This window comes from Panthera leo, chromosome D2 (assembly GCF_018350215.1).
Source record: "Panthera leo isolate Ple1 chromosome D2, P.leo_Ple1_pat1.1, whole genome shotgun sequence".
Taxonomy (NCBI): Eukaryota; Metazoa; Chordata; class Mammalia; order Carnivora; family Felidae; genus Panthera; species Panthera leo.
This window is the reverse complement of record NC_056689.1, coordinates 11,875,169-11,901,907: the sequence shown is the minus strand read 5'-3', so window position 1 is coordinate 11,901,907 and position 26,739 is coordinate 11,875,169. Positions and strand designations below refer to the sequence as shown.

Genomic DNA, 26,739 nt, shown 5'->3' with positions numbered 1-26,739 from the left:
AAGGGAGACTTCTGATGAGCCAGTTAGACTGACCGGGGACACAGTCTCTCAGAAATAAAGATGTTCTTCTTTTTACCCCCAACAGGCAGCCTTGTTCGCACTCCAGCAACTTTTTGAAGAGGAGTATTCCCCCCGACCTATCTTTGTAAGTTCTAAAATTTGCATGATATATCGTGCCTTTTATTAATACTGTCATCTCGAGGGTAGGGTTTTGCCTTTCCTTGCCCAGGACAACTGTCTTTAGTGTCTTTTAGCCTCCTCTGTTCACCTTCCTCCTACCACCCGCTCTAGACCAGTAGCAGGCCAAGCTCTGGAAATGCTAAGAAAATGAACCTAGAAGTGGTTGGCAGAAGCAGACCATTCCAAGGAAGCATGGCCGAATTGGTCCCCTGGAGTCCAGGGCTTAGGGACTCCTCCTGATAAGGGTCCCGGAGGAGTGGACTTGCATGCTGACTGACAGGGCCAGTGCTGACGACCCCAGCCTGCGAGTAGGCAGACCCACGGGAGACGCCGAAGGCTGATGGTGGGAAAAGAATAGGATGAAATCAAGGGGTGTTGGACGAACCAGCTATGTGTCAGCCAGGACAGCCAGAGGTCTCTGGGAAGGCCTTCTGCTGTGGGACCGGATGTGTGAACTCAGAAGCTTTGTTGGTCACTGGGTTTGCCTCAGTGACTTTCCCTGTTTTTTTTGTTTTTATGGCTTACCGGCTCCTCCCCACAGTCACTTTACCCACGTCCTTTCTGACCACGATGGTAAGTGATTCCTTTTGTTAGAGCTCCACGGTTCCCTTCCTCGTAAGAGAGCAAAGTCAACGTGCTCATTTTATTTCACGTTTGTGACCATATTCTTAATTTGAGCCTCTGTCGTTGACGGAGTTTACTTTGTTAATTCAGATTTCAGGGACAATTATCGATAAAAGTGGGCGAACTCTTTCTGGACAGACGGGAGAGGCATTTGTCATCAGTGTGTCTCATGCAGACCCACTCTGGTAAGTGCTCATTCTTTCCTTGACCCCATTCCTTTTAGGGCTATCTTTTTGGATGGCTACAAAATGGGGCCTGGGAGGGGACTGGTCCTGCGTATTTCCACTGAAAAGCTTGCATGGGACGTTGGCTTTCCGGGAAGTGCCTTCAGACTTTTCCGAAGGGCGTCAGAAGACCACTGTCAGAATGGGTCAGTTGGAGGGGCTGGGCTCGTACCTCCTGGATCGGGCAGATGGCTGCCTGTTTGGCTGTAAGCGTGCCCCTCACAGTTGCAGGCTGCGCTTGGCGCAGAGTCCTAATTCTGCAAAACTATTACCAGCGCTAATAGTGCTAATAGGTAAAACTATTACCAACTATTACGTTGGTAGGACAGGGCTTTGCAAGGTGTTTTCTCCCCCCAGCTTAGGGAGCAAACGGAAGCAGTTCAGTGTGGGATCAGATGGCAATTCTCTAGCTCAGATTTTTATCTTTAAATAAAGATTAACCTGGCTTTTACGTTCTATTTTAAACTATCTCCCTATTTTTCTGATCAAAATGTTTCAAATTACATACCACAAGTGAAATGGAACCTCCCAGAATATATACTCTTTTCACCTGTGCCTTTTTTTTCACACACGTCCTGTTCTTCCTGCCTGGAAGCTGTGCCTGCCCCCTTCTCTCTCTCCCTCTCTCCCTCTCCCTCCCTCTCCCTCCCTCTCCCTCCCTCTCCCTCCCTCTCCCTCCCTCTCCCTCCCTCTCCCTCCCTCTCCCTACCCCCCCCCCCCCCCCCCCCCCCCCCCCCCCGACTCTGCTGACTCCTTTTAGCCTTTACGAATCATCTCCAGAGTCCTCTTCAGGGAACTTTCCCTCTCTGATTAGCTCAGGTTGATGTTTTCAGAGCACTCTGTTTACTTTTATTATCGTCTCTGCCATAAAAATAATAGTAGTAGACATTTATTGAGAGTTTTCTGTTTTAAGTGCTTTCTGTGAGTTATTTCTTTTAATTCTAGCAGCACCACCTGGAGGCAGGCACTGCTGTTTGTGTCCCCATTTTAATGAGACTGGAACAGAGACTCAGAGGCTGTAAGTCAGTAGGTGATCTAGGGATAGGAGCAGCTCTTAGCGACTGTGCTTCCACATTTCATCAATTATTTTCTTGTTGTTTTATTCATGTTTTAATGTTTCTAATTTCATGACACGTCTTACAGTTGAGTTAATGTGGCAGTGTGATTTCTTAAAAGCTGCTATTAATTTAGAGTGCATTGTTATACAGTTGATTGGGACTGATAGTTAAGAAAGTAACTGTATCGAACTTGACTGTGATTGATTGAACAGCTCATGAGCTTTTCCAGAGCAATCTCTTAATCATCTGCACATCTCTAACGCTTAATAGAGTCCTTGGTGTGTAGAATGGATGCAGTAAATGTTCAACCGAAAAACTGAAGGATAGGAAAATGTAGGGGTCTCTGAAGACAAACTTTACCTAGTTTACTTTTGAATTTTTTTGTCTTTCCTTAAATATTTAAAAACCTTTTTTTTAAATGTTCATATATTTTTGAGGGAGCGAGCGAGCAGGGGAGGGGCAGAGAGAGAGGGAAACAGAGAATCGAAGCAAGCCAGCACAGAGGCCGACGCAGGGCTCAAACTCGCAAACCTTGAGATCATGACCTGAGCAGAAGTCGGACGCTCAACCAGCAAGCCACCCAAGTGCCCCTGTATTTCCTCAGCTATTTTTGAGTATTATTCTATTGCCCTTTTCCCCATCTCCTTTACTCTTAATCATGATCTGGTCGCATCCCTCGATACGTAGGTGAAACCCCTACGTTGGCCCAGGTGTCATCTTGGTCTTTGTTCTGCTGACCGTTCTCAGAGGACACCCTTAGGGGGCGTTCTCCCTGCCCCTGCCTCACCTGCAGAAATCCAAGGAGGATATTTTTATGGAGTTTTGAAAATACATATTTCTCTTCCTTCAGCAAACATGCAGTTAATTCTGACTTTCGACCCACTCAGCGGTTACTTTTTTTTTTTCCGTTGTTATCCTATAATTCTTTCTGTGTCTTCAACGTCCATCTATAGCCCACTCACAGAATAGATCTGGTCTCCAATTTGTTATGAATCGTACGGACCGAAGGGGCGGATGGACAGATAGAAAGCAGCCCAGGAATTGGAGAGTTTTATCAGATCCTGTTTGTATTGTTCTGGGTTTGGAACTCTGAGTGGTACCCAGCAGTTTGCTTTCTGGTTCAGGACTAAGAGTTGATCTCAGTATTGAGGAGGCTGGTTGACAAATCTATGAGAATTTTTAAAATACACATACCTATACCTGTGTGTATATAAGCAGATAGTATGTAATAAGGTGACTGTAAGAAACCGTTGCTTGCTGATTTTGGTCATCACAAACTGTACATGTGTTAACAAAGTACAGTGGGACAGTGTCTTTGTATCATTATTACTATTATTATTAATTCATCGAGCATTAATGGAAACCCTGTGCCCCGGAATACAGGCAAATGTGAAACAGCCCACAGTAGGAGAAATTCGTAAGTAAATTAAAATATAAAATGTCAACTGCTCTACAGAAGTATGAACAAAAATCTTGCAGTAGGTGGGTTGGAGTGATGGTGTTCTCGTGGGATTCAAGGACGGCTTTGTAGAGAAGGTGACGTTGGAACTCATTTTTATTTTTATTTATTTTTTAATTTTTTAATGTTTTTTAATTTATTTTTGAGAGACAGAGAGAGACAGAGTGTGAGCAGGGGAGGGGCAGAGAGAGAGAGAGAAAGACACAGAATCTGAAGAGGCTCCAGGCTCTGAGCTGTCAGCACAGAGCCCGACGTAGGGCTCAAACTCACGAGCCGGGAGATCATGACCTGAGCCGAAGTCAGATGCTTAACCGACTGAGCCACCCAGGCGCCTCTGAAACTAATTTTTAAAACCTGGGTCAGAGTTGGCCTGGCAGAGGCATATGGAAGTATCAGAATGAGCAAATAGCAGTATAAAGACTATTTTTCTGAAACATTTTCATGTATCTTATTTTACTTTAACATTACTGGGACCCAGATTGCTAGTTAGGCATAACTTTCTCACGCAGCAAATGAGGAACTGGAGCCACCTAACTATTGGAGAGAGGAGTTGGGATTGGAATGAAGTTTAGAAAAAGTCCAAGGTCCTTTCTTTTTATTTATTTATTTTTTAAAGTTTATTTATTTGTTTTGAGAGAGAGAGTGCACAGTGGTGGAGGGGCAGAGAGAGAGAGAGAGAGGAGAGAGAATCCTAAGCAGACTCCATGCCCAGTGCAGAGCCCAACGAGGGGCTTGATCTCATGATCAGGAGAACATGACCTGAGCCAAAATCAAAATTTGGACATTTAACTGACTGAGCCACCCGGGCGCCCCAGGCTGGGGTCCTTTCTAATGATAATGTGGTGATGTAAAACCTTTTAGTTTATTACCTGGTGTTGAGTGTGGATGACGTAGCATAAGATTAAAAATAGATTAAGCGTGTTCCAGGTAGAGCTGGTAAACTGGGAAAACTGAATAGATGTGATCAAGGGTTGTGACTTAGCCGTACGTAGGACCTAGCAATCTTTTTTTTTTTTTTGAGGTACAGTTGACTTAAGATATTATATTAGTTTCAGGTGGGTAACATAGTGGTTTGACATTTGTGTACATTGTAAAACGATCACCACAGTAAGTCCACCATGCGAAGTTGACACGATACTACCGACTGTATTCCCCAAGCCTTGCATTTCCATCCCAGTGACTTATTCTTTTATAGCTGGAAGTTTGTGCTCTTCGATCTCCTGCACCCAAGTCACTGCCCCCCCCCACCTCAAGCCCCTCCCTTCAGTCTGTTCTCTGCATTTGTGAGTCTGGGTTTTTGTTTGCTTTGTTTTTTAAATTCTGTGTGTAAGCCAAATCATGTAATATTTGTCTTTGTCTGACTTATTTCACTTAGCATGATACCCCCAAGATCCATCCACATTGCTACAAATGGCAAGATTTCATTCTTTTTTATGGCTGAATAATATTCGTGTGTGTGTGTGTGTGTGTGTGTGTGTGTGTGTGTGTGTGTGTGAGACATCTATCCATTCATCCATTGACGGACACTTTAGTTGTTTTCATATCTTGGCAATAGTAAATAATGTTGCAATGAACATAGGGATACATACATTTTTTTTGAATGAGAGTTTTTATTTTCTTTGGATAGATACCTGGTAGTAGAACTGCTGGATCATAGGGTAGCTCTAGTTTTAACTTTTTGAGGAACTTCCATGCTGTTTTCCACAGTGGCTGAACCAGTTTATATTCCCACCAACAGTGCACAAGGGTTCCCCTTTCTCCACATCCTTGACAACACTTGTTATCTCTTGTCTTTTTGATATTGTCCATTCTGATTGGTGTGAGGTGGTATCTATTTGTGGGTTTGATTCGTATTTCCCTGATGATGAGTCAGTCGTGTTGAGCATCTTTTCATGTGTCTGTTGGTTATCTGGATGTCTTCTTTGGAAAAGTATTCAGATTTTCCCATCTTCTAATTGGATGTCTTTCGTTGTATTATTGAGTTGTAGGAGTTCTTTATATATTTTGGATATTAACCCCTTATCAGATAGATAATTTGCTCATTATCCTTGCTCAGCGGCCATGCTAATGTTCTCTGTATCATTCCAGTTTTAGTATATGTGCTGCCAAAGTGAGCACCAGGTATACGATTTACAGGTACCTTCTCCCGTTCTGTAGGTGCCTTTTTGTTGTGTTGATGGTTTCCTTCACTGTGCGGAAGCTTTACAGTCCGATGTAGTCTCAATTGTTTACTTTCTTTTTTTGTTTCCCTTGACTTTTCAATCTGATCCAAAAACAAACAAACAAACAAAAAACACCGCTAAGTACTCCATTGTGTATATAAACCACAATTTCTTTATTCATTCATCAATTGATGGACATTTAGGCTCTTTCCATAATTTGGCTGTTGTTGAGAGTGCTGCTATAAACATTGGGGTACAAGTGCCCCTATGCATCAGTACTCCTGTATCCCTTGGGTAAATTCCTAGCAGTGCTATTGTTGGGTCATAGGGTAGATGTATTCTTAATTTTTTGAGGAACCTTCACACTGTTTTCCAGAGTGGCTGCACCAATTTGCATTCCCACCAACAGTGTAAGAGGGTTCCCGTTTCTCCACATCCTCGCCAGCATCTATAGTCTCCTGATTTGTTCATTTTGGCCACTCTGACTGGCATGAGGTGATATCTGAGTGTGTTTTTGACACAATGGAGTACTACGTGGCAATGAGAAAGAATGAAATATGGCCCTTTGTAGCAACATGGGTGGAACTGGAGAGTGTTATGCTAAGTGAAATAAGCCATACAGAGAAAGACAGATACCATATGGTTTCACTCTTATGTGGATCCTGAGAAACTTAACAGAAACCCCTGGGGGAGGAGAAGGGAAAAAAAAAAAAAAAAGAGGTTAGAGTGGAAGAGAGCCAAAGCATAAGAGACTCTTAAAAACTGAGAACAAACCGAGGGTTGATGGGGGGTGGGAGGGAGGGGAGGATGGGTGATGGGTATTGAGGAGGGCACCTTTTGGGATGAGCACTGGGTGTTGTATGTAAACCAATTTGACAATAAACTTCATATAGTGAAAAAATAAACAACAAAACAAAACACCACTAAGTTTGATGTCAAGGAGCTTACTGCCTGTGTTTTCTTTCAGGAGTTTTATGGTTTCAGGTCTTACATGCAAGTCTTTTTGTTTTTTATGTTTATTTTATTTATTTTGAGAGATAGCGAGTGTGTGTGAGCAGGGGAAGGACAGAGAGAGAGAGAGGAGAGAGAGAATCCCAAACAGGCTTTGCACTGTCAGCACAGAGCCTGATGCGGAGCTCAATCTCACAAACCATGAGATCATGACCTGAGCCAAAATTGAGAGTGGGATGCTTAAATAACTAACTGAGCCACCCAGACACCCCTTACATGCAAGTCTTTAATCCATTTTGATTGATTTTTGTGTATGGTATAAGAAAGTGGTTCAAGGTCATTCTTTTGCTTGTGGCTGTCCAGTTTTCCCAACACAATATATTGAAGAGACTGTTCTTCTCTTGGATACTGAGAACAAACTGAGGGTTGTTGGGGGGTGGGGGAGAGGGGAAAGTGGGTGATGGGCATGGAGGAGGGCACCTGCTGGGATGAGCACTGAGTGTTGTATGGAAACCAATTTGACAGTAAATTATGTTAAAAAAAAAAAAAAAAAAAGAAGAGACTGTCCTTTCCCAAGTGCTTATTCTTGCCCCTTTTGTTGTAAATTAATTGACCATGTATGCATGGGTTTATTTTTTTCCATTGATTTGTTTCTATGCCAACACCATACTGTTTTGATTACTCTAAGTTTGTAGTATAATTTGAAATCAGGGCATGTGATATCTCTGGGTTCGTATTTCTTTCTCAAGATTGCTTTGACTTCTGAGGGTCTTTGGTGGCTCCATACCAATTTTAGAATTATTCGTTAGTTCTATGATGAATGCCATTGGAATGTTGATAGGGATTGCCCTGAATCTGTAGATTGCTTTCGGTAATGTGGACATTTTAACAATATTCTTTCATTTCATGAGCATGGATATTTTTCCATTTCTTTGTGTCATCTTCAGTTTTTTTCATCAGCATCTTATAGTTTTCAATGTACAGTTCTTTCACCCTCTTGGTTAAATTTATTCCTAGGTATTTTATTTTTTGATAATGTGTGGGATGGTTTTCTTAATTTCTCTTTCCAATAGTTTTAGTGTAAATGCAACATATTTTTTATATTAATTTTGTATCCTGCAACTTTACTTAATTAATTTATTCCAGCAGTTTTTTGGGGGGAGTCCTTAGAGTTTTCTACATATAGTATCCTATCATCTGCAAATAGTGAGTTTTACTTCTTTCCAATTTGGATGCTTTTTATTTCTTTTTGCCTAGTTGCTGTGGCTAAGACTTCTGATACTGTGTTGAATAAAAGTGGAGAGAGTGGGCGTCCTTGTCTTGTTCCTGATCTTAAGGAAAAGCTTTAGCTTTTCACCGTTGAGAATGCCGTTAGCTATAGGTTTGCTGTATATGGTTTTTATAATGTTGAGGTATGTTCCCTCTGTACTCACTTTGTTGAGAGTTTTTATCATCAGTGGATGTTGAATTTTGTCAGTTGCTTTATCTGTTGAGATCATAGGATTTTTATTTTTCATTCTGTGCATGTGGTATATTCCATTGGCTGACTTGCAGATGTTAGACCATCCTTGCATCCCAGGGATAAATCCCACTTGATCGTGGTGTGTGATCCTTTTAATGTAGTGCTGAATTCTGTTTGCTAATATTTTGTTAAGGATTTTTGCATCTTTGTTCATCAGGGATATTGGCCTGTCATTTTCTTTTTTGGGCGTGTCCTTGCCTGGTTTTGGGTATCAGGGTAATACCTTGTAAAGTAAGTTTAGAAGCATTTCCTTCTCTTCAATTTTTTGGAAGAGTTTGAAAAGGATAGATATTAAATCTTCTTTGGATATTTTGGTAGAATTTACTAGTGAGGCCTTCTGATCCTGGACTTTTATGCTTCAGTCTCCAAACTAGTACAATAATTGGTCTGTTGAGATCTTCTATTCCTTCGTGATTCAGTCTTGGAAGATTGTAAGTTTCTGGGAATTTATCCATTTCTTGTAGGTTCAATTTACTGGCATATAATTGTTCGTAATAGTCTCTTATGACTTTTTTGTATTTCTTTGTTATCACTCGTAACTTCTCTGCTCTCACTTCTGATTTATTTGAGTCTTCTCCTTTTTTCTTAGGGAGTTTACCTAAGTTTTGTCAATTGCATTTATCTTTTTAAAAAACCAGCTCTTTGTTCCATTGATCTTTTCTATTTGTCTTTTTAGCCTCTATTTCATTTATTTTTACTCTGAACTTTATTATTCCCTTCCTTTTGCTAACTTTGGGCTTCAATTATTCTTCTTATTCTAGTTCCTCTGGTGTAAAGTTAAATTACTCATTTGAGATTTCTCTTGTTTTTTTGAGGTTGACCTCTGTTGCTCTGAACTTTCCTCTTACAACTGCTTTAGCTGCATCCCAGAGATGTTGGTGTGTCATATTTCTCTTTTCATTTGTCTCTGTGTAGCTTTTTAATTTCTCCTTTGATTTCTTCTATGACACAGTAGTTGTTCAGTAACATGTTTAATCTTCACATATTTGTAGTTTTTCCAGTTTTCTTCCTGTAATTGATTTCTAGTTTTATATCATTGTGGTTGGAAAAGAAGCTTGACACGATTTCAGTCTTTAATTTTTTGAGACTCATTTTGTAGCCTGACATGTGTTCTAGAGAATGTTCCATGTACACTTGAGAAGAACCTGTTTTCTGCTTTTGGGTGGAATGTTCTGTATATATCATTGTTAAGTCCATTGGTCTCATGTATCATATTAAGGCCTCCTTATGGATTTCTGTCTGGATGATCATCATTGATGGAAGTGGTATGTTATAGTCCTATATTGTTGTATTGCTGTCAATTTCTCCCTTTCGGTCTGTCAATAATTGTTTTATGTTTTTTGTTGCTTCTGTGTTGGGTGCATATGTATTTATCATTGAATTTTAAGATTTTGTTGTCTTTTAATTACCATTCCTTTATCTGATATGTGTTTTGCAAATACTTTCTCCCAGTCTGTGGCTTGTCTTCCCATGATAGTGTCCTCTGCTGAGCAGAAGTTGTTAATTGTAGTAAAGTCTAGCTTGTCAGTTTCTCTTTCATTGATCCTCCTTTCAGTATTGCCAAACTGACAACCACCTAAGTCTTCTGTGTTATCTTTTTTTCTTTCTTTCAAGTTTTAATTTAAATTCCGGTTAATTAACATACAGTGTAATATTAGTTTCAGGCTGTGTTATCTTCATATATATCTTTATATCTTTAATAGTTTTGTAGTTTACATTTAACTGTGATCCATTTCGAGTTAATTTTGGTGAAAGTTGTAAGGTCTGTGTGTCCTTGAATTCTTTCAAATATGGATGTCCCATCTTTCCGGGATCATTTGTTGAAAAGGAAGTCCTTTCTCCATTGGTTTGCCTTTGCTCCTTCATCAAACATCAGTTGGCTGTATTTGTGTGGTTCTTTCTCTGGACTCTCTTTTTCATTCCATTGATCTATTTGTCTCTTCTTTCACCGATACCATTGATTACCTTCGCTGGTAGTGAGTCTTGAAGCCGGGTAGTGTCAGTCCTTCCATTTTTCTTCTAATTCAGTATTGCACTAGTTATTCTGGGTTGTTCACCTGTCCATGTGAACTTCAGAATCAGTTGATTTGTAAAATAACTGGCTGGGATTTTCATTGGGATTGTGTGAATGAATATATAAATTATATTATATTATAAATAGGGAAGAATTGGTATTTTAACAATACTTCCTATTCATGTACATGGAATATCTCTCCACGTATTTAGATTTGCTTTGATCTCTTTATTCCGAGGTTTGTAGTTTTCCTCATGTAGATCTTGTACATATTTTGTTAGAATTACACCCAGGTATTTCATTTGTTTTCGTGCTGATGTAAATGGTGTTGTGTTTTTAATTTCTTTTTTTTTTTATGTTTATCTTTATTTTTGAGACAGAGAGAGACAGAGCATGAGCAGGGGAGAGGCAGAGAGAGAGGGAGACAGAATCAGAAGCAGGCTCCGGGCTCTGAGCTGTCAGCACAGAGCCCGATGCGGGGCTTGAACTCGTCAACTACGAGATCATGACCCGAGCCGAAGTCAGACGCTCAACCTTCTGAGCCACCCAGGCACCCCATGTTTTTAATTTCTAATATCAGTTGCTCATTCCTGGTATATAGATAAACAGTTGAATTTTGTATATTAACCTTATATTTTGTGACCTTGCTGTATATAATTGTGTACTGATTCCAGGAGTTTTTAGTTGATTCTTGTGATTTTCTACGTCGACAATCTTATTTTTGAACAAAGACAGACTTATGTCTTCCTTCCCAATCTGTATACATTTAATTTCCTTCTCTTTTTGCATTAGCTACGACTTGCAGTACAATGTTGAGTAGGAGATGAAAATGGACATCCTTTGTTTTGTTCCTGATACTAGGGGGATATTAGTTTTACATCATTAAGTATGATGTTAGCTATAGGTCTTTTGTAAATGTTCTTTATCAAGTTGAGGAAGTTTCCCTCTGTTCTTAGTTTCCTGAGAGTTTTTATCATGAATGGGTATCGTGTGTGTGTTAAATAAACTTTTTTCAGGGGGCGGTAATTTCAGATTTGTAGAAAAGTTGCAAAGATAGCAGAGAGAATTTCTATATACTCTGCATCTAGTTTTCCTGAATGTTACTATCTTACATAGCTATGGTCCTTTGGTCAAAAGTAAGAATAGTATTGCTATTAACTAAACTCCAGACTTTATTCAGCTTTCAAGTGTTTCCACTAATGCCCCCTTTTCTGCCTTAAGATCTAATCTAGTATATACCGCATTGCACTTAGGAATCATAGCAAAAGAAAAAAAAAGTGAAATATGAGAAACTAAAAGATCTCCTAGACTAGTAGCTTCATAGTTAATTTCTGAATTCCTGAAGGCCTTAGGGGCCCCGGCTGAGAGTGGGATTGGTGGGATTACTTGTTAGAGCAGCTCTGCTTAGATCTGTGTTATTTGAGTCCACAGTAAGTTTCATTTGCAAAACGAAACTTCATTTTATAGTAAAGAAATTAGCTTAATTTATAAGAGGACAAATTATAAGTCCAAGGTCACCTTGCAAGTCGGTTATAGAACAAAGACTAATAAATCTTGGTCTTCTACACTCCCACAGTGGCTTCTATGTGTCATTAATGTGCCTTCTACCTCCATAATTGTCCTTTTTCTTTCTCTTATGTGTTGATTTCAGATCAGATGTTTATTAGCAGTGGTAGTTTGTAGGTATTTCTGCTTCACAGGATACCATTAACCAAACCGTGAATTTATTCGAGGAGATATCCGAGGCAGGGTCCTTTAGCTGTAACATCACCTGACGTGGGAGACGTAGACAGAAACATTCAGTGCTTCTGGGGACTTTGGTGAAATGGCTTTGTTTATATCTGAATGGAGGTGCTAAAGCTGAAGTGGAGATTTATTATCTGCTTGGTTTTAGATATGGTCCTTTCTTTATTGTGACTTTTTCTTTTAAAAAAAATTTTTTTTTAACGTTTATTTATTTTTGAGACAGAGAGAGACAGAGCATGAACAGGGGAGGGGCAGAGAGAGAGAGAGGGAGACACGGAATCGGAAGCAGGCTCCAGGCTCCGAGCCATCAGCCCAGAGCCCGACGCGGGGCTCGAACTCACGGACCATGAGATCATGACCTGAGTCGAAGTCGGACGCTTAACCGACTGAGCCACCCAGGCGCCCCTATTGTGACTTTTTCTATATGAAAATATTTTGTATGCAAGATGATGCTCCTAATATCTTTTTGTTTTTACAGCATTGGATTAAACTGTGCTCTGGGTGCAGCTGAAATGAGACCTTTTATTGAAACAATTGGAAAATGTACAACAGCCTATGTCCTCTGTTACCCCAATGCAGGTGTGTATTTCTAGGGAGTTGCACCTGAGGAAATCCAAATACACAAGACAGGGGTAGGTAGGGTTAAAAGAGTTTATTTTGCAGGTCTTGGTATATAGTTGACATTCAGTGGGAATCTTCTAAATGAAAATACAGTGGGTCTAGACCACTATTTCCCTCTAGACTTGAAGGAATAGTTTGACTCATCCTGAAAGCCTCGGAATTGGACAGAACTTTGGGGGATGAATCCCAGTACATAGCCGAGCAGAGCCTTGCTTTTGGTGACAGTGCTGGCCGAGTGAATGTGGCCAAAGAGAGGAGTGCAAGAAAGAGGAGAGGGAGCCCTCCTGTCCATTCTGCTGTATTAACAACCTGTGTGTTAAATTATTCCTTTCTAAAAGGTAGCTCTTCTATGTTACTATATGTAAGAAATTTTAAGATATTTATAGGCAGTTTTCAAACTGTCCAATTAGAAACTGGTAACCCATTTTGGATTAACCAGATTTCCTGGTGAATGTTTTTGAGCATTTGCTTAGCTCCTTAGGGGTAAACATCATTTTCCAGCTTTCTTTCCCAAAATACATACATTTTAATGCTTAATAAATTTTCTTTCCCACCAGAAGAAGAAAACTAGAAGGGGATAATAAATAAAACAGGAAATTGGTTAATTAGATGCTAAAGTTTTACTTGGAAAAATTTATTTGAGAGGTGATTAGTTGTGTTTTGCTTGTTTTGTTTTTAATTTTATAGCCGGTGCTCTCATCAATTCAGAGGATATGTAGTACTCTCCTAACCCCCGCCCCCAAGCAGCTAGCTGACGAGATTGAGTTTCCTTCATGGGAAGGGGCTGGGGGTGGTGACTCTTCTTTCAGATGGAAGAGAAATAGTCTCTGTTTATTTGCCTCTGTGGTTTTTTGGGGGGTGGGGGTGTGATACCTCTTCATTTACTGTGTTCATTATTAAGAATTATAGTTTGATTTTGCAAGCAATCATCATATAATTATAAACTTTTCTCACTTTTAAACCTAAAGCCTTCGCCAACATTAGTCTACGCGTCAAGGCGATTTTCAATAATGCTTGTAATCTGCTTTCCTAGGTCTTCCCAACACTTTCGGTGACTACGATGAAACTCCACACATGATGGCCGTGCAACTAAAGGTTAACCATTCTCTTTCCCTTCAGTTTTTAAGAGCTAGAGAAATGAAATCTTAGATTTAGAGTATCTAGAGAATATTTAGAAAACTTAAAATTTTCTGCTAAAGCAATCCCAGTGTATGTATAACAAAAGCTGAACTACTCTGGGTGCCTGGGTGGTTCATTCTGTTAAGTGTCCGACTCTTGATTTTGGCTCAGGTCATGATCTCACAGTTCATGGGATTGAGCCCTGCATTGGGCTCTGTGCTGACAGCATGGGACCTGCTTGGGATTTTCTGTCTCCCTCTCTCTCTCGCCCCGCCCCTGCTCTCTCTCTCTTTAAAAAAAAATTTGTTTTTTAATTTTTATTTCTTTTTGAGAGAGAGAGAGCATGAGCTGTCAGCACAGAGCCCACGTGGGGCTCAAACTCACAAACCACAAGACCATGACCTGAGCCGAAGTCGGACACTTAACCGACGGAGCCACCCAGGCGCCCCTCTCTCTCTCAAAATAAATAAACATTAAAAACAAACAAACAAAAAAATGGCTTAACTACTCTGAATTAAGGTGGTGGAGGCAGAGGGAGGGGCTTGATGACAGCATTTTTCTTCCCATCAGGCACTGGTGTCTGTTGCAAAATTCCCAGTCAGGTCCAACCCGAACTCATTGAAACTAGGCTGTTCTCTGCAAGGCCCTCACGTGGTGGCTCCCCTCCCCCACTTTGCCTCAAGCATACTGTTGGGGAGCGTTGATGTCTTCTTGCTCCCTGTTGTCACAAGGATACCTTCTTGCCCACATACCTCCCACCTTTGAATCCCAGGTCTTAGGACCGTACCACCCACTAACTCCTGGGTCTCTTTTCCTCATTCCTTGAAGTTTTAGCTTCTGACTCATTAACATTATCTCCTAAATGATTTCTGACTTAATTCTTGAGACTTCAAGACCTTTCTAGTAGATGATCTTTCCAGTTCTCCGACATCTCAGTTCCTTGACTTCCTGTTTAAGTTCCTGTCCTTCCCTAACTAGCGTGTGGTTAAATTCTACACCACACTGTCCAGTATGCAGCCACTGCTGTGTGCCGAGAGCTTGAGATGTGACTGAGGAGCTGAATTTTTAATTCTTTAAAATTTTAAATTAATTAAAAAAAAATTGTTTTTTTAATGTTAATTTTTATTTTTGAGACAGAGAGAGACAGAGCATGAACAGGGGAGGGGCAGAGAGAGAGGGAGACACAGAATTGGAAGCAGGCTCCAGGCTCCGAGCCATCAGCCCAGAGCCCGACATGGGGCTCGAACTCACGGACCGCAAGATCGTGACCTGAGCTGAAGTCGGACGCTTAACCGACTGAGCCACCCAGGCGCCCCTAATTAAAAAATTTTTAAATGTTGATTCATTTTTGAGAGAGAGACAGAGCACAAGTGGGGGAGGGGCAGAGAGAGAGAGGGAGACACAGAACGCGAAGCAGGCTCCAGGCTCCGAGCTGTCAGCACAGAGCCTGACGTGGGGCTCGGACTCCCCAACTGTGAGATCGTGACCTGAGCCAAAGTCGGATGCTTAACCGACTGAGCCACCCAGGCACCCCCATAAAATTTTAAATTAATGTAAATGTAAAAGCTGGTATGTACTTCATGTGTTATTTGATGTGCTATCCAGCTCATCATGTGATTCCGCTCAGTATATAGGTAAAAAAAAGGTCTTTATTATGTCCAAGTAGGCAAATGATTACATCATCACATTTTAAATGGTACAAAGGATTTCATAGTTATCTGAGCTATGTTCCCTGCTTTAAACCTATCTAAGGCATGTGAAAGCTTTGTATCTTGGATTATGTTTAGCCCTCTTTTTAGTGAAACATTCATTTATGAAATGTAGATCTCTTTTCCGCTGAAGTGGTGGTGGTGAATTTCGAATTCAGACGGACTCTGAAACTGTTTCTTTTCCTAAATGCAGGCCTTTGCTGTGGATGGCTTGGTCAATATAGTTGGTGGGTGCTGTGGTACGACACCAGATCATATCAGGTGGTAATCATTTCTAAGTATTTTACCTTTTGTTGTGGGATGAATTGTGTCCCCACCCCCCAAAATTCGTATGTTGAAGTCCCAACCTCCCAGTTCCTTTGAAGTGACTGTATTTGGAGATAGGATCTTCAAAGAGACGATTCAGGTGAAATGAGATCATGTGGGTTGGCCCTAATCCAACATAACTGGTGTCTTTGTAAGAAGAGATGAGGACACAGTCGCACAGAGGAAGGGACCCTGTGAACACATAGGGAGAGGAAGACATCTGCGAGCCAGAGAGGCGACCAGCTCTGCCAACACCTTCTTCTCAGACTTCTAGCTTCTAGAACTTCGAGAAAAAAATTTCTGCTGTTTCAGCTACTCAGTCTTGTGGTATTTCATTATGGCAGCCCCAGCAAACTAAGATACCTTTATACTGTGACAAATTCCAAAAACAAAGGAAGATTAATAAAATGAATCCCCATGTGCCTGTGACAGAGTTTCCATAATTTTCAGTATTTTGCTTTTCTTTCTTTTTTTTTTATCTATTTCCCAATTTTTTCCCCTGAGAACATTGTAAAGCAAATTCCATCACGATATTCTATCCATAAATACCTGACTAATATTCAGAAAGTCAAGGAAGGACAGCTCATATTTTCTGTGGGCAAACACACATCCCCATTAGTTCTCTCATGGAAGGAAAAGACGACAAGACAACCAAGCTCCTTGAGGTCAAGAGAAGTCGCCCGGTCATTGGCCTAACCCGTGTTGTTGAGCGAGCATCTGAGGGACAGGGTGTGAAGGAGAGCATGTGTTCAAGTCCTTGCCAGTGTGTGGCTTAAAGAGGCTTGCAATTCAGTGAGATAGGATACAGTTTAGGACTGTTTGTAACTTGCTTTTTCCCTAGAGTGACGGTCGGTTTTGAGCCAGTCATCCCACTGTGCTGAGTCTGTGCACATGATATGTCCACTGTTCTGATGTATCTAACATTTCACTGTTTTTGTTGGCTTCTGTGATAGACTCTGTTAATAGCCTATATAATTTTTATTTTTATTTATTTATTTGCTTTTAATGTTTGTATTTATTTTTGAGATAGAGTGAGACAGAGCATTGAGCAGGGGAGGGGCAGAGAAAGAGGGAGACCCAGAATCCGAAGCAGGCTCCAGGCTCAGAGCTGTTAGCACAGAGCCTGACGCGGGGCTCGAACACTCAACCATGAGATCATGACCTGAGGCGAAGTCAGATGCTCATCCTACTGAGCAACCCAGGCACCGCAAGAGCCTATGTAATTTTTTTTTTAATGTTTTTATTTATTTTTGAGACAGAGAGAGACAGAGCATGAGCAGGGGACAGGCAGAGAGAGAGGGAGGCACAGAATCTGAAGCAGGCTCCAGGCTCTGAGCTGTCAGCATAGAGCCCAACACGGGGCTTGAACCACGAACTGTGAGATGACCTGAGCCGAAGTCGGACGCTTAACTGCTTGACTGACTGAGCCACCCAGGCGCCCCGAGCCTATGTAATTTTTAAAACATCTTTTAAATAATATCTAAAAGCTATCAGTAGTTGAATATAGTATATCTTTCGGTCTCCTTTTGTTTTTAAGGTTATCCTCTCCTTTTTAAAAAGAGTTGTTTTGTTTTTATTTATTTATTTTTTAAAGTTTTATTTAGAGAGCATGAACAGGGGAGGGGCAGAGAGAGAGGGGGAAATAGAGAATCCCAAGCAGGCTCCACACTGTCAGCGTGGAGTCTGATGTGGGGCTCAAACTCATGAACTGTGAGATCATGACCTGAGCCAAAGACAGATGCTCAACCGACAGAGTCACCCAGGCACCCCTAAAGAGAGTTGTTTTAAAAATACCTGTGGGGTGGGCTGCCTGGGAGGCTCAGTCAGTTAAGCGTCCAACTTCAGCTTAGGTCAGGATCTCACAGTCTGTGAGTTTGAGCCCCACATCAGGCTCTGTGCTGACAGCTAGGAACCTGGAGCCTGTTTCAGATTCTGTGTCTCCCTCTGTCTCTGCCCCGTTCGCACTCTGTCTCTGTCTCTGTCTCAAAAATAACATTAAAAAAAAAATACCTGTGTGATTGTGTGTATATACATGTAGGCATATATGTTTCTCTGTCTATTCACCTCTGTGTGTGTGTGTGTGTGTGTGTGTGTGTGCACGCACACGCTCTCCTGCTGCTTCTACTGGGGCGTCTGCATACTAATCTAGGTCAGCAGAGTGAGTATTTCATACAGGTCCTGATAAATTTAGTGGAGTAGCCTGATTTTTCCAAGTTGATCTAAGACCTGATTTACTAAAGCCAATAAGGTTAAGAAGTGTGTGCACAATCAAAGCAAATTTTTGAGAGTAATTACTTTTGAGGTTTCAAGTGATTTATTACTACGTGCCCTCCCTACTGTGTGCTTATGCTTGGAGAAAACAGACCTAAAACACAGGCCTGCACTCGTGGCACCCCGTCTGCTGGTGTGCTCCTCCTCTACGAGGAAGCCTTTTTTCTGTCAAACTACTAGGAAGCAAGTACATGGTTCATGGAGGGAAGGACACCTATGGGTTTGGGAAAGAAAGGAGGGGATTTGCTGTTGGCATTTGCATAAACCATCCCATCCGTCTCTCAGTTTGTATCTCTGAGTGCAGAAGCTGGTACAGTCAGTGCCCAGCAGACTGGGCAGGTAGAGAAAAGTTCAAGTTTGTACGTTCATTTTGGGCCTTGCTGAGAAAACTAAAAGGCGTAGCTGCTGCCGCACGTTTGGAATTAGGTACATAATTATGTGCATAATTATGTTAAATAGACTTAATTTCATAGCTGGAAATTAGCTTAATTCAATTTATTTTCTTCTGAATTAATGGATGTAGTGTTTTGTCTTTTAACTCAGGGAAATTGCTGAAGCTGTGAAAAACTGTAAGCCTAGAGTTCCACCTGCCACTGTTTTTGAACAGCATATGTTACTCTCTGGTAAGTGGTAGAGACACGATTGTTAGGATTTCAGAAACCACTTGTGGGTTAATTCCGTACGTTTATTCCGAGCGGTGGTGATACGTGTGCCAAGTAACTTGCTTCTTAGGTCAAGAGGCGTGCGTGTTTTCTGGCATTTAAGTGGCTTCTAGTGGAGAGTAGAGGTGGGAAATGTGCAGAAGGCACAGGTGGTTTGCCCAGGTCGGGGGGTCTCTGCTCAGAATTAGAACTCACACAGTCGCGGCTCTGTTACGCACCGCTTTGAAAACACGCTTTCGGCCACAGGCTAACCATTTGAATCGTCGGATTTGCCGTTAGTTATTGGAAGTTCCAAACCTCCACAAACAGTGGTTTGTAATGACGGCAGCCTCTTCCTAGGAAATCGTTTGCTTCTATGATATTCTTGCCATGATCCTGCATTTGCTGTGTGTTCAGGACTTTACAAAGAGGTGTAGTTACTGTTCTGTTGGGTGCTCATCAGTCCTGTAAGGTGGGCAGCCTCCCTTTTCTGGAATGAGTTTTGATGTTCAAATAAGGAACATCAGTAAAGTAGTCCATTATGCCGACTATTAGAGAAATAACTTTAAGTTTTATATTTTCTCCACAATACTAAAATGACATATTCTTAGATGGCATTTTTAAGCAACAACAACAAAAATGTGTGTGTGTATATATATTTATAGATATACAGCTATATGTATACAATAACAGATTCTTAGAGAATCTGCAAATAGTGCACGTGGGAAATTATGCACCCTAATAGCTTAGAATTTAACATTTCTCAAAATTGAAATATGTGTGTTCCTTATGTTCCTCTAAGGAAGTTGAAATAAAATCTAAGGACAGCAAAAGCAGCACCTCCTTTTCTCAGTCAGAACATATTTCATAGAATTCATCCCAGTGAGTGAGTGTGAAGTTGGGTTAAAAACCCTCTGCAGTCTTCCTGGCTTTCTGTTCATTTTCCAGAAGCCGGAGAGCAAGCCTAGAGGGAGTGGGATTTAGGGGGTGATGGCACACCCCTTACCCCCGAACGTGGCTTCTGCCAGGGAGAGGTGTGGTAGGATAGTTGATTTCATCCTTAGATCTTAAGACTACTGATTGACTTTGCCAAGATTGAAACAAGAGAACCTTTTAGATAGGACTTTTAAAAAGAATTTATGTGGAAGAATCAAAGAAGCCTCTTCTTCCAATTTGAATTTCCAGTGCTATTTCTAAATTGCTTTTAAAAATCACCTTCAATCAGATTTTAAAAGAATGACATCCGACACACTCCTTTAAATGGTTCTCTTATAGATTGCAGACGTAAGGAAAATGGAGCTTTTATGTCAGATACCTCACATTGATAATAGTTGAGAAGCACTTTGCATACAATGCTTGTAGGGCGGTGGCGCAGGGTCCCCCTCAGCACGTAAATGTTGGCACCCCTGTTTGCCTGCCCTGTGAACCTTGGCGTCTGCCTCCGGATCAGGGGTACCCCGAGGTTCACGTGGAGAGTCACTACCAGTGGGAAGAAATCATAAGACAGAACTGGGAAGGGATGTCTCCCCAGTCTGTTAACCAGTCTGGAAGACCTTCATAATTACTCATCTTGTATTCATTATTTTCCTCTCCCCGATATCTTGTTCCTTTTCAACCAGTGCTTTGGCAAAGGATGCAAAAGCCATTTTCTCTCATTAACAACACCAGCGATGACTGCAGATGCTAATTTTATGCTTATCAGTATTATCTAGTCTCGTTTTTACAATATTGCTATGAAATGTATGAAAAAAGTGTGAAAAAACATCCTTTTATGTCTCTCTTTTATACAATCAGAGGCCACAAAAGAAGCGGCCCTGGTCTGTGTGCTGAAATAGCTGGACGGGGCTTGGAACCCGGGGCTGGCTGTCCCCAGATCCTGCCAGACCCTGTCTCCTCGTGCTTTAAATATCATTGGAACAGAAACAGATAACAGCGTTTTCTGTAGTGATAACTTTGCACCGCCTGTTGCTTTTTACCTCGGTTAATGTGTTCCTAATTGTAAAGCTGGTATTTGCCCCTAACGTGGCCCGTACCAGGGGAGATGTTACGTCCCCTTGGCAAATAAGGCAAGAGGTGCAGACAGCCCGAGTTGCGTTTCCCAGAGTCCGCTCACGAGTGGAGGGTGTGCCGTGGCGACTCCGGTCTCCCAGGGCTCATCCTGGGTCCTTCCTGGTGACCCAGTCCGACCTTGCTGGTCCCGGGCTCTTGGCCTCTGGGTCAAAGACAGCAGGTAGAGTTCTGAGCACGCTGCCGGGGGATGAAGGAAGCTTGCCCCGGCTGGCTTCCCGCTGATCTCCAAGTGGCCAGCTGCGAGCAATCCTTTGGCTCCTGACCTCCTGGCCTTGGCCCCACGCTCTTGGTGAAATAGGGGTATGATGATAATTTTTCCTTGTTTATCAAAGCTGGTATGATGCAGTTCCTTAGAAAAATTTTGAACTGAAAAGCCCTGAAATACTTCTTTTGAGAGTTGTGGTTGTAAGTGCAGCCGTAACATACAGCTTTGTCATGTTTAAAGATTTCTGGGGGAAGAAGGCTGTGGTCCTTCCTCACCCCGCGTTAGGCGTCCTGTGTAGCCAGGTGCGCTGTGCCGCCAAAACTTTTCTTTCTCATGAAAGCGCTTGTTTTCTGTCTGTCTCGTATCATCATGTGAATTTCCAGAAAGTTCTCAAAATGCTTCTCCTTTTAAGGTCTAGAGCCCTTCAGGATCGGACCGTACACCAACTTTGTTAACATTGGAGAGCGCTGTAACGTGGCAGGATCCAGGAGGTTTGCTAAACTCATCATGGCAGGAAACTATGAAGTGAGCATCTTAGTAAGACCCTTGAGGCAACTGCCATGTCGTCGGCTAGACGGCCTGTCAGTGAAACCGCTCTGCCTCTGAGAGAGTGATTTGCAGCGCGGTGGGGACTGTGAGGAGAACGGTCATGCGTGTTAGCAGCGGGCTGGGCAGCTGGGAGGGGAGGCTTCGGGAGACCGAAGCCGTTCTTACTAACGTTGGTCGAAAAGAACCTCCCTGGGGATGTGTAGTGGGGTGAGATGGGAGGGATCTGCGTTCCGACCTTTTCTGTTAATTGTGAGATAAATTTAAAAATTTGAGGGTACTCTGCATTTTGGCCTCTCACAAATCCTTCTAGGGAAAGAGGAAGCCGAGAAAATTCCTGTCCACTTCCTCATAACCGCATCAACCAAGTGACTCGTAGTGTTTCTGATTCTGCTGGCTCTGGACTGACACAGACAAGCAAACAGAAAAGAAGGACGAGGCCCCTGTCTTGGAAAGTTTACGTGATAGTTTAGCCACAGTATTTTCAGGCTCAGTCACCCTGCGCATAAGCAAAATCTGATCTCAAAAGTGCCTCCCCTAAGCATCTGGATAGATTTTTTTTTTCTTATTAAAATCAGAAGTTAAAATTGGAGGAGTTTAGTCTGATTTATCTTATCATCAGCTGTCACCGAGGTTTTGCTTTAGGAAGTAGGTCTTCCAGACACCAGTATCAAACCGGACTTAGTTTTACTCACCGAGAAAGGGCCCGTCTGCCATCCTTTGCGGCCCTCCAGCCGAGCCTCTTAGCCGGTTCCTGGCCATCGTGTCAGTCTTTTTCCCTGTGCTCCTGCTGCTGCTCGCTGCCACTGTGTGCTTCTGTCACCCCAGGCCAGAAGCTGCCACAGGGTGACATTTTTTTGCAGATGGGATAAAATCCAAACTCCTTAGGCCACTCTTCAGTTCTCTCCATGCAGGCACCAGATCTCCCTCATATCCTGGTCTGTCATTCGAATATTCCAGGAGGCTTGCTTCTGCCCCGCCCCTCCCTCCCCCATGCCGTGCCTTTTTTTTTTACATGTCTCTTCCCCTCTAAAATCCTCATGAGCCTTTGTGGTTCTATGGCGTTCCATGTTTCTATTTATGTTTTGATTCTTAGGGTCATTCTGTAGCGTCCCTTTCAGCCCTCAGATTTGACAGATTTGACACGGAGAACAGAGGGCGTTTTAGGAAGATGCAAGCAGATGGGGGTAATAGTGTCTAGCATTTAGGGGCGCCTGGGTGCCCCAGTTGCTTAAGTCTGACTTCAGCTCAGGTCATGATCTCACGGTTCGTGAGTTCAAGCCCTGCATCGGGCTCTGTGTTGACAGCTCAGAACCTGGAGCCTGCTTCGGATCCTGTGTCTCCCTCTCTCTCTGCCCCTCCCCCGCTTGTGCGCACTTTCTCTGTCTCTCAAAAATAAACAAACATTAAAAAAATTTTTTGTTTTAGTAAGGTCTTACTATGGGCCAGTTGTGGTGCTCAGCACTTTACGTCACTGTTGAACCCACACAGACCTGTGAGATGGGTATTATTATTATCCCCATCTTACCGATGGGCCTTTGGGGCAAGTTAAACTACTTGCCTGTTGTTTTCCGTCAAGTAAGTGATAGACCCCCAGTGTTCTCTGCTGTCTCTGCCTAGAGTCCACAGGACGAGGAGGCGGTGGAGGCTGGAATGGGATCAGTAGGGGTGACTCCTTATTTGATTCTAATTTCCCTTGAAGTAACGATCCCTCAAGGCTTGGCGGTTTGCTGGGAAGAGCACTGGCCTAAAAGAAACCCCAGTGCTGAGTGTTGCTCACCTTGTACACATGACTTCATTGTAGTGAGCCCGTGTGGGAGGCTCGGACCTCCACGCTCTCACTCCGTGACTCTTCTGGAATAGAGAGGCGGGGTGTTGGCATCTCTGCTGTCCGACTCTCTTGATCGCCAGTCTTGCCAGGTTGCCCCGTCTCCTCTCTGCTTCCCCCAGTCTGTCCCCCAGGGGCCAGCCGAAGACTCTCCCTCTCGGGTGGCTTCCTCCATTTCAGTTCGCAGAGACCTGGCCCTTCCCTGCTGCTCGGGCAGCCTTGGCGCTGGACTCACCCTGAGTGGGGGAGCACTGCCAGCTGTTCTGTGGGCCGGTGTTGTCCGCCCCCGGCCAGGTGCGAGCCCTTCCAGGATAGGGATGGGGACGCGTGCTGGAAAACACTTTTTGGTTTTGATTTTGAATTTTGTTGTCGTCTTTTTCCCGTGTAACCTTGGGTCATCACGAATGGTCTTTCCTCGGGCAATGCCAGAGGCTCCCATGTCTGCTCTATCATAGTGATGCCTTGACAGTTTCTATGTGGCTTGCTTAAGCCAGGGAAAAATTAGGACAACATCAGAAGCTACCGTTGATTTTATCCTTACTTATTTTATTACGTTATGAAGTGGACTGTGAAGACCCAAAATAAACTCTGTTTTATCAATTAGCATTTATAGAACGTGTATATTTTGCCCAGCATTGTTCAGAGGAGAGCAGGAAAGCAGGACCTTTCTAGAGTCCTAAACACTTAACGCTCTATTTTGAGGAATAAGCTGATACTCCTGAAATCACGAGGACAGGATGATGTCGTAAACCATACCATAATGATCACAGCTGTCACAGAAGTTGGGAGGCGGCAGAGCGTTGTGGAATAAGCAGTGTTTCCCACCTGAAGGATGTTCTCTGGAACACTGATCCTACAAGATATTCCTTAAATGGTCGTAAATGGGAAATGCTGCGTATTATATCCTGTTCTTGGATATTTGCAGTGCGTAATAGTGTATTACAGGATTTGAAAAACCTTCCAGTATAAAAATCTGCTGAGTTTTATTTAACTCCTATTTCATGTAACTCTTACCAATAGGCGGCAACATGCTTTGCATGTCTTGGCAAACACTGAAGAGCAACAGAAGTTTTGGATGGTTTCTCTGAGGACTTCTTTTGGAGGAGATGGGGCTTGAGCTGGGTCCTAAACAGTATAGAAGGGAAGGAGATTGTATTTCAAGCAGGGGGACGATGTGACCTGTGACTCGGAAGTGGAAAAGACGTGGCTGGGTGAAGGGAACCAGGAGGGGAGGAATGGGGGAGTTCAGTTAGGTAAGAAGACGGGGCCAGGTCACGGCAGGCCTGGGACACCAGGCTGGGGAGTGTAGCTTCTCTATGGCAGGAAAAACAGCACCTTGGTGGATTCCGAGTGATGAAATTATGTGATGGAGGAGATGTTAAAGAAGGGTCAGTCATCCGTCTGTGATGATTGGTGGGAGGAGAGCGGGCCCAGGGTTGGGGTGGCTGGCCAGTCTAGTCTGATTTGGAAGGACTGCCGGGAAGGTAGGGATGACTTTGCCTGCCTTCTCTCGGGTCGCCCTCTCCTAATGCTGCCTCCTCTGGCATTCTTTCCTCAGGAAGCTCTGAGCATTGCCAAAGTGCAGGTGGAAATGGGAGCCCAGGTGTTGGATATCAACATGGATGATGGGATGCTGGATGGTACAAGTGCAATGACCAGATTTTGCAACTTTATTGCTTCTGAGCCTGACATTGCCAAGGTTGTACAAAATGTTTATTCCCCAAGGGAGTTCACCTGCCCTCACTCTGTCACTCATTTAACCTTGTCATTTGTCCCATGGGTCTGTCCTCTTATACACTGGTTTTCTGGTTTCTTACGGTGAACACCCAACAGTTTCTGACTGTCAGTTTCTCCTTTAATGGCAGCCTTTTGATATAAACCAGAGAGAGCTGTGACTTCAGCTCGGCTGTTTCCAAGGCTTCTGGAATTGCTCACAAGAATTGAGTTTCCTCTGATGTCGGGATGGCCTAGGAACCTGCTTACCATGTCTCTGAAGGATGCAATTACCCGCTTTTACCAAGTCATGGGTTCCATTTCTAACACAGGGGCGCTCAGCCAGTTCTTCTTTATTGCAGGAAGAAGAGACCCATTTGGGCTTATCAGAGTAAACAAAATTATAAAACAAGATTAAATTGAAGCATTCTATGTGAGCTTTTACATTTGTTCTTTAAAAGATGAAAGTTAATTGTGTCCAGTTTAAAAAATATTTTTTTAGATGGATTCTAAAATCTTTAAACATTTTACTTCATTTTCTACCATTGAATTTGTGGTGAGAAGTGATTTGTGAAGTTCTTCTTAAAGGAAACTTCCTAGTGCTTTGAGGGACGAGGCTGTCTGCTTTTCATTAGGCCCATGGCAAATGCTTAAGTTAGACATCTTGTGGTAAGCAGTGAATTACATCGACCCGTCTTTCATTTGTGTCTTAAAACTCCTCAGTAAAAAGCCCTGTCACTCCTCTGGGAGTAAATATTTTGAGAATTTAAGGTGCGGAGAAACCAAATGACTTGTTCCAAGTCCATCAGAATGAGAGGGGGAGCAGCTTTTTATCTGCTGAGCGGTGGGAAGGGGGCTCTACTGGGGTCAGAAGACTCTCCTCACGGTCCCAGGCAAGTCCGCTGACTGTTGACCCGAGTTTCTTTCCGCTGCTTTGTCTGACTCGTGAATCGTGAACATAGGAGTGCCTCAACAAGGACCAGCCTTAAGTAACCGAAGACCTTTTGAATTACTGTTCTGATTGGTCCAGTAATTTTGTCTTGATCTCTCCTGGTTTTGACCTCCTACCACAATTTACTTGAGACCAAATTATAAACGACTGGAGTCGAGCATAAAAACGTGTGACTAGCCCATATTACCAGCACAGCCGGGACACCAAACTCAGCCAGCGGTTTAGAAAGTGGGCCTGGTATCGTCACTGGTGCCTGACCCCTTTCCTAGCAAACCTGTCACTGCCAGTGTGGTAAGAAAGAGCAGAGTCGATGGCTCCCTCGTTCCGTCATGCTCTGCTTTGGAAGAGTGGCCTACGGACGAGCCGACTGCCCTGGGAACCTTCCCTGCATTCTCCTGCCCTGCTCTCTCTCTGCCCTAGGTGCCCTTGGGAGGCGAGGTGCCTCCGAGACATGCTGCTCACCTGCCCCCACGTTACCCACACTTCATGGCACTGTGTGTCTAGTCGTTTATCTTAACAAGCTTGGGGAGGCCCGGGAGCCTCCTGCTCCATCAGTGCCCCCCAGTCTAGCACGGGGCCTGACGTGGGCGTCACTTTAAGTAATGGAGCTTAGATCAGCTGCCCTCTTTCATTTCTTTGCTTGAAGCTAGTCCTGCCTTGGAACCCTTACTTACTTTTACTTTTCCTGGAACAGAGGCACGAATGCACAGAGACTGTTAAAAATGAACCCGTTCTCATCTGTGCGTTCCAGTTTTGTCCTTTATTTTAGTTATATGCTTTTATTAAATATTACATCTTTTCCTTTCTAATAGTAAAAC

The 26,739-nt window shown here is 42.9% G+C and overlaps 1 protein-coding gene and 1 non-coding gene across 4 annotated transcripts in view; one reads left to right on the top strand and one right to left on the bottom strand.

Moving 5' to 3' along the window:
- Window positions 1–26,739, top strand: part of MTR (5-methyltetrahydrofolate-homocysteine methyltransferase) — a 130,971-nt gene that overhangs the window by 15,763 nt on the left and 88,469 nt on the right. For all 3 annotated transcript variants that reach the window (XM_042909233.1, XM_042909232.1, XM_042909234.1), the window contains exons 7-14: window positions 86–145; window positions 895–989; window positions 12,419–12,519; window positions 13,595–13,656; window positions 15,583–15,650; window positions 18,510–18,589; window positions 21,295–21,407; window positions 24,815–24,955. In XM_042909233.1, the coding sequence (XP_042765167.1) occupies window positions 86–145; window positions 895–989; window positions 12,419–12,519; window positions 13,595–13,656; window positions 15,583–15,650; window positions 18,510–18,589; window positions 21,295–21,407; window positions 24,815–24,955 (720 nt within the window). The remainder of the gene's footprint in view (window positions 1–85; window positions 146–894; window positions 990–12,418; window positions 12,520–13,594; window positions 13,657–15,582; window positions 15,651–18,509; window positions 18,590–21,294; window positions 21,408–24,814; window positions 24,956–26,739) is intronic.
- LOC122202888 lies at window positions 5,557–5,663 on the bottom strand. The gene has a single exon (XR_006194943.1). It is a non-coding gene; the product is annotated as a U6 spliceosomal RNA (small nuclear RNA).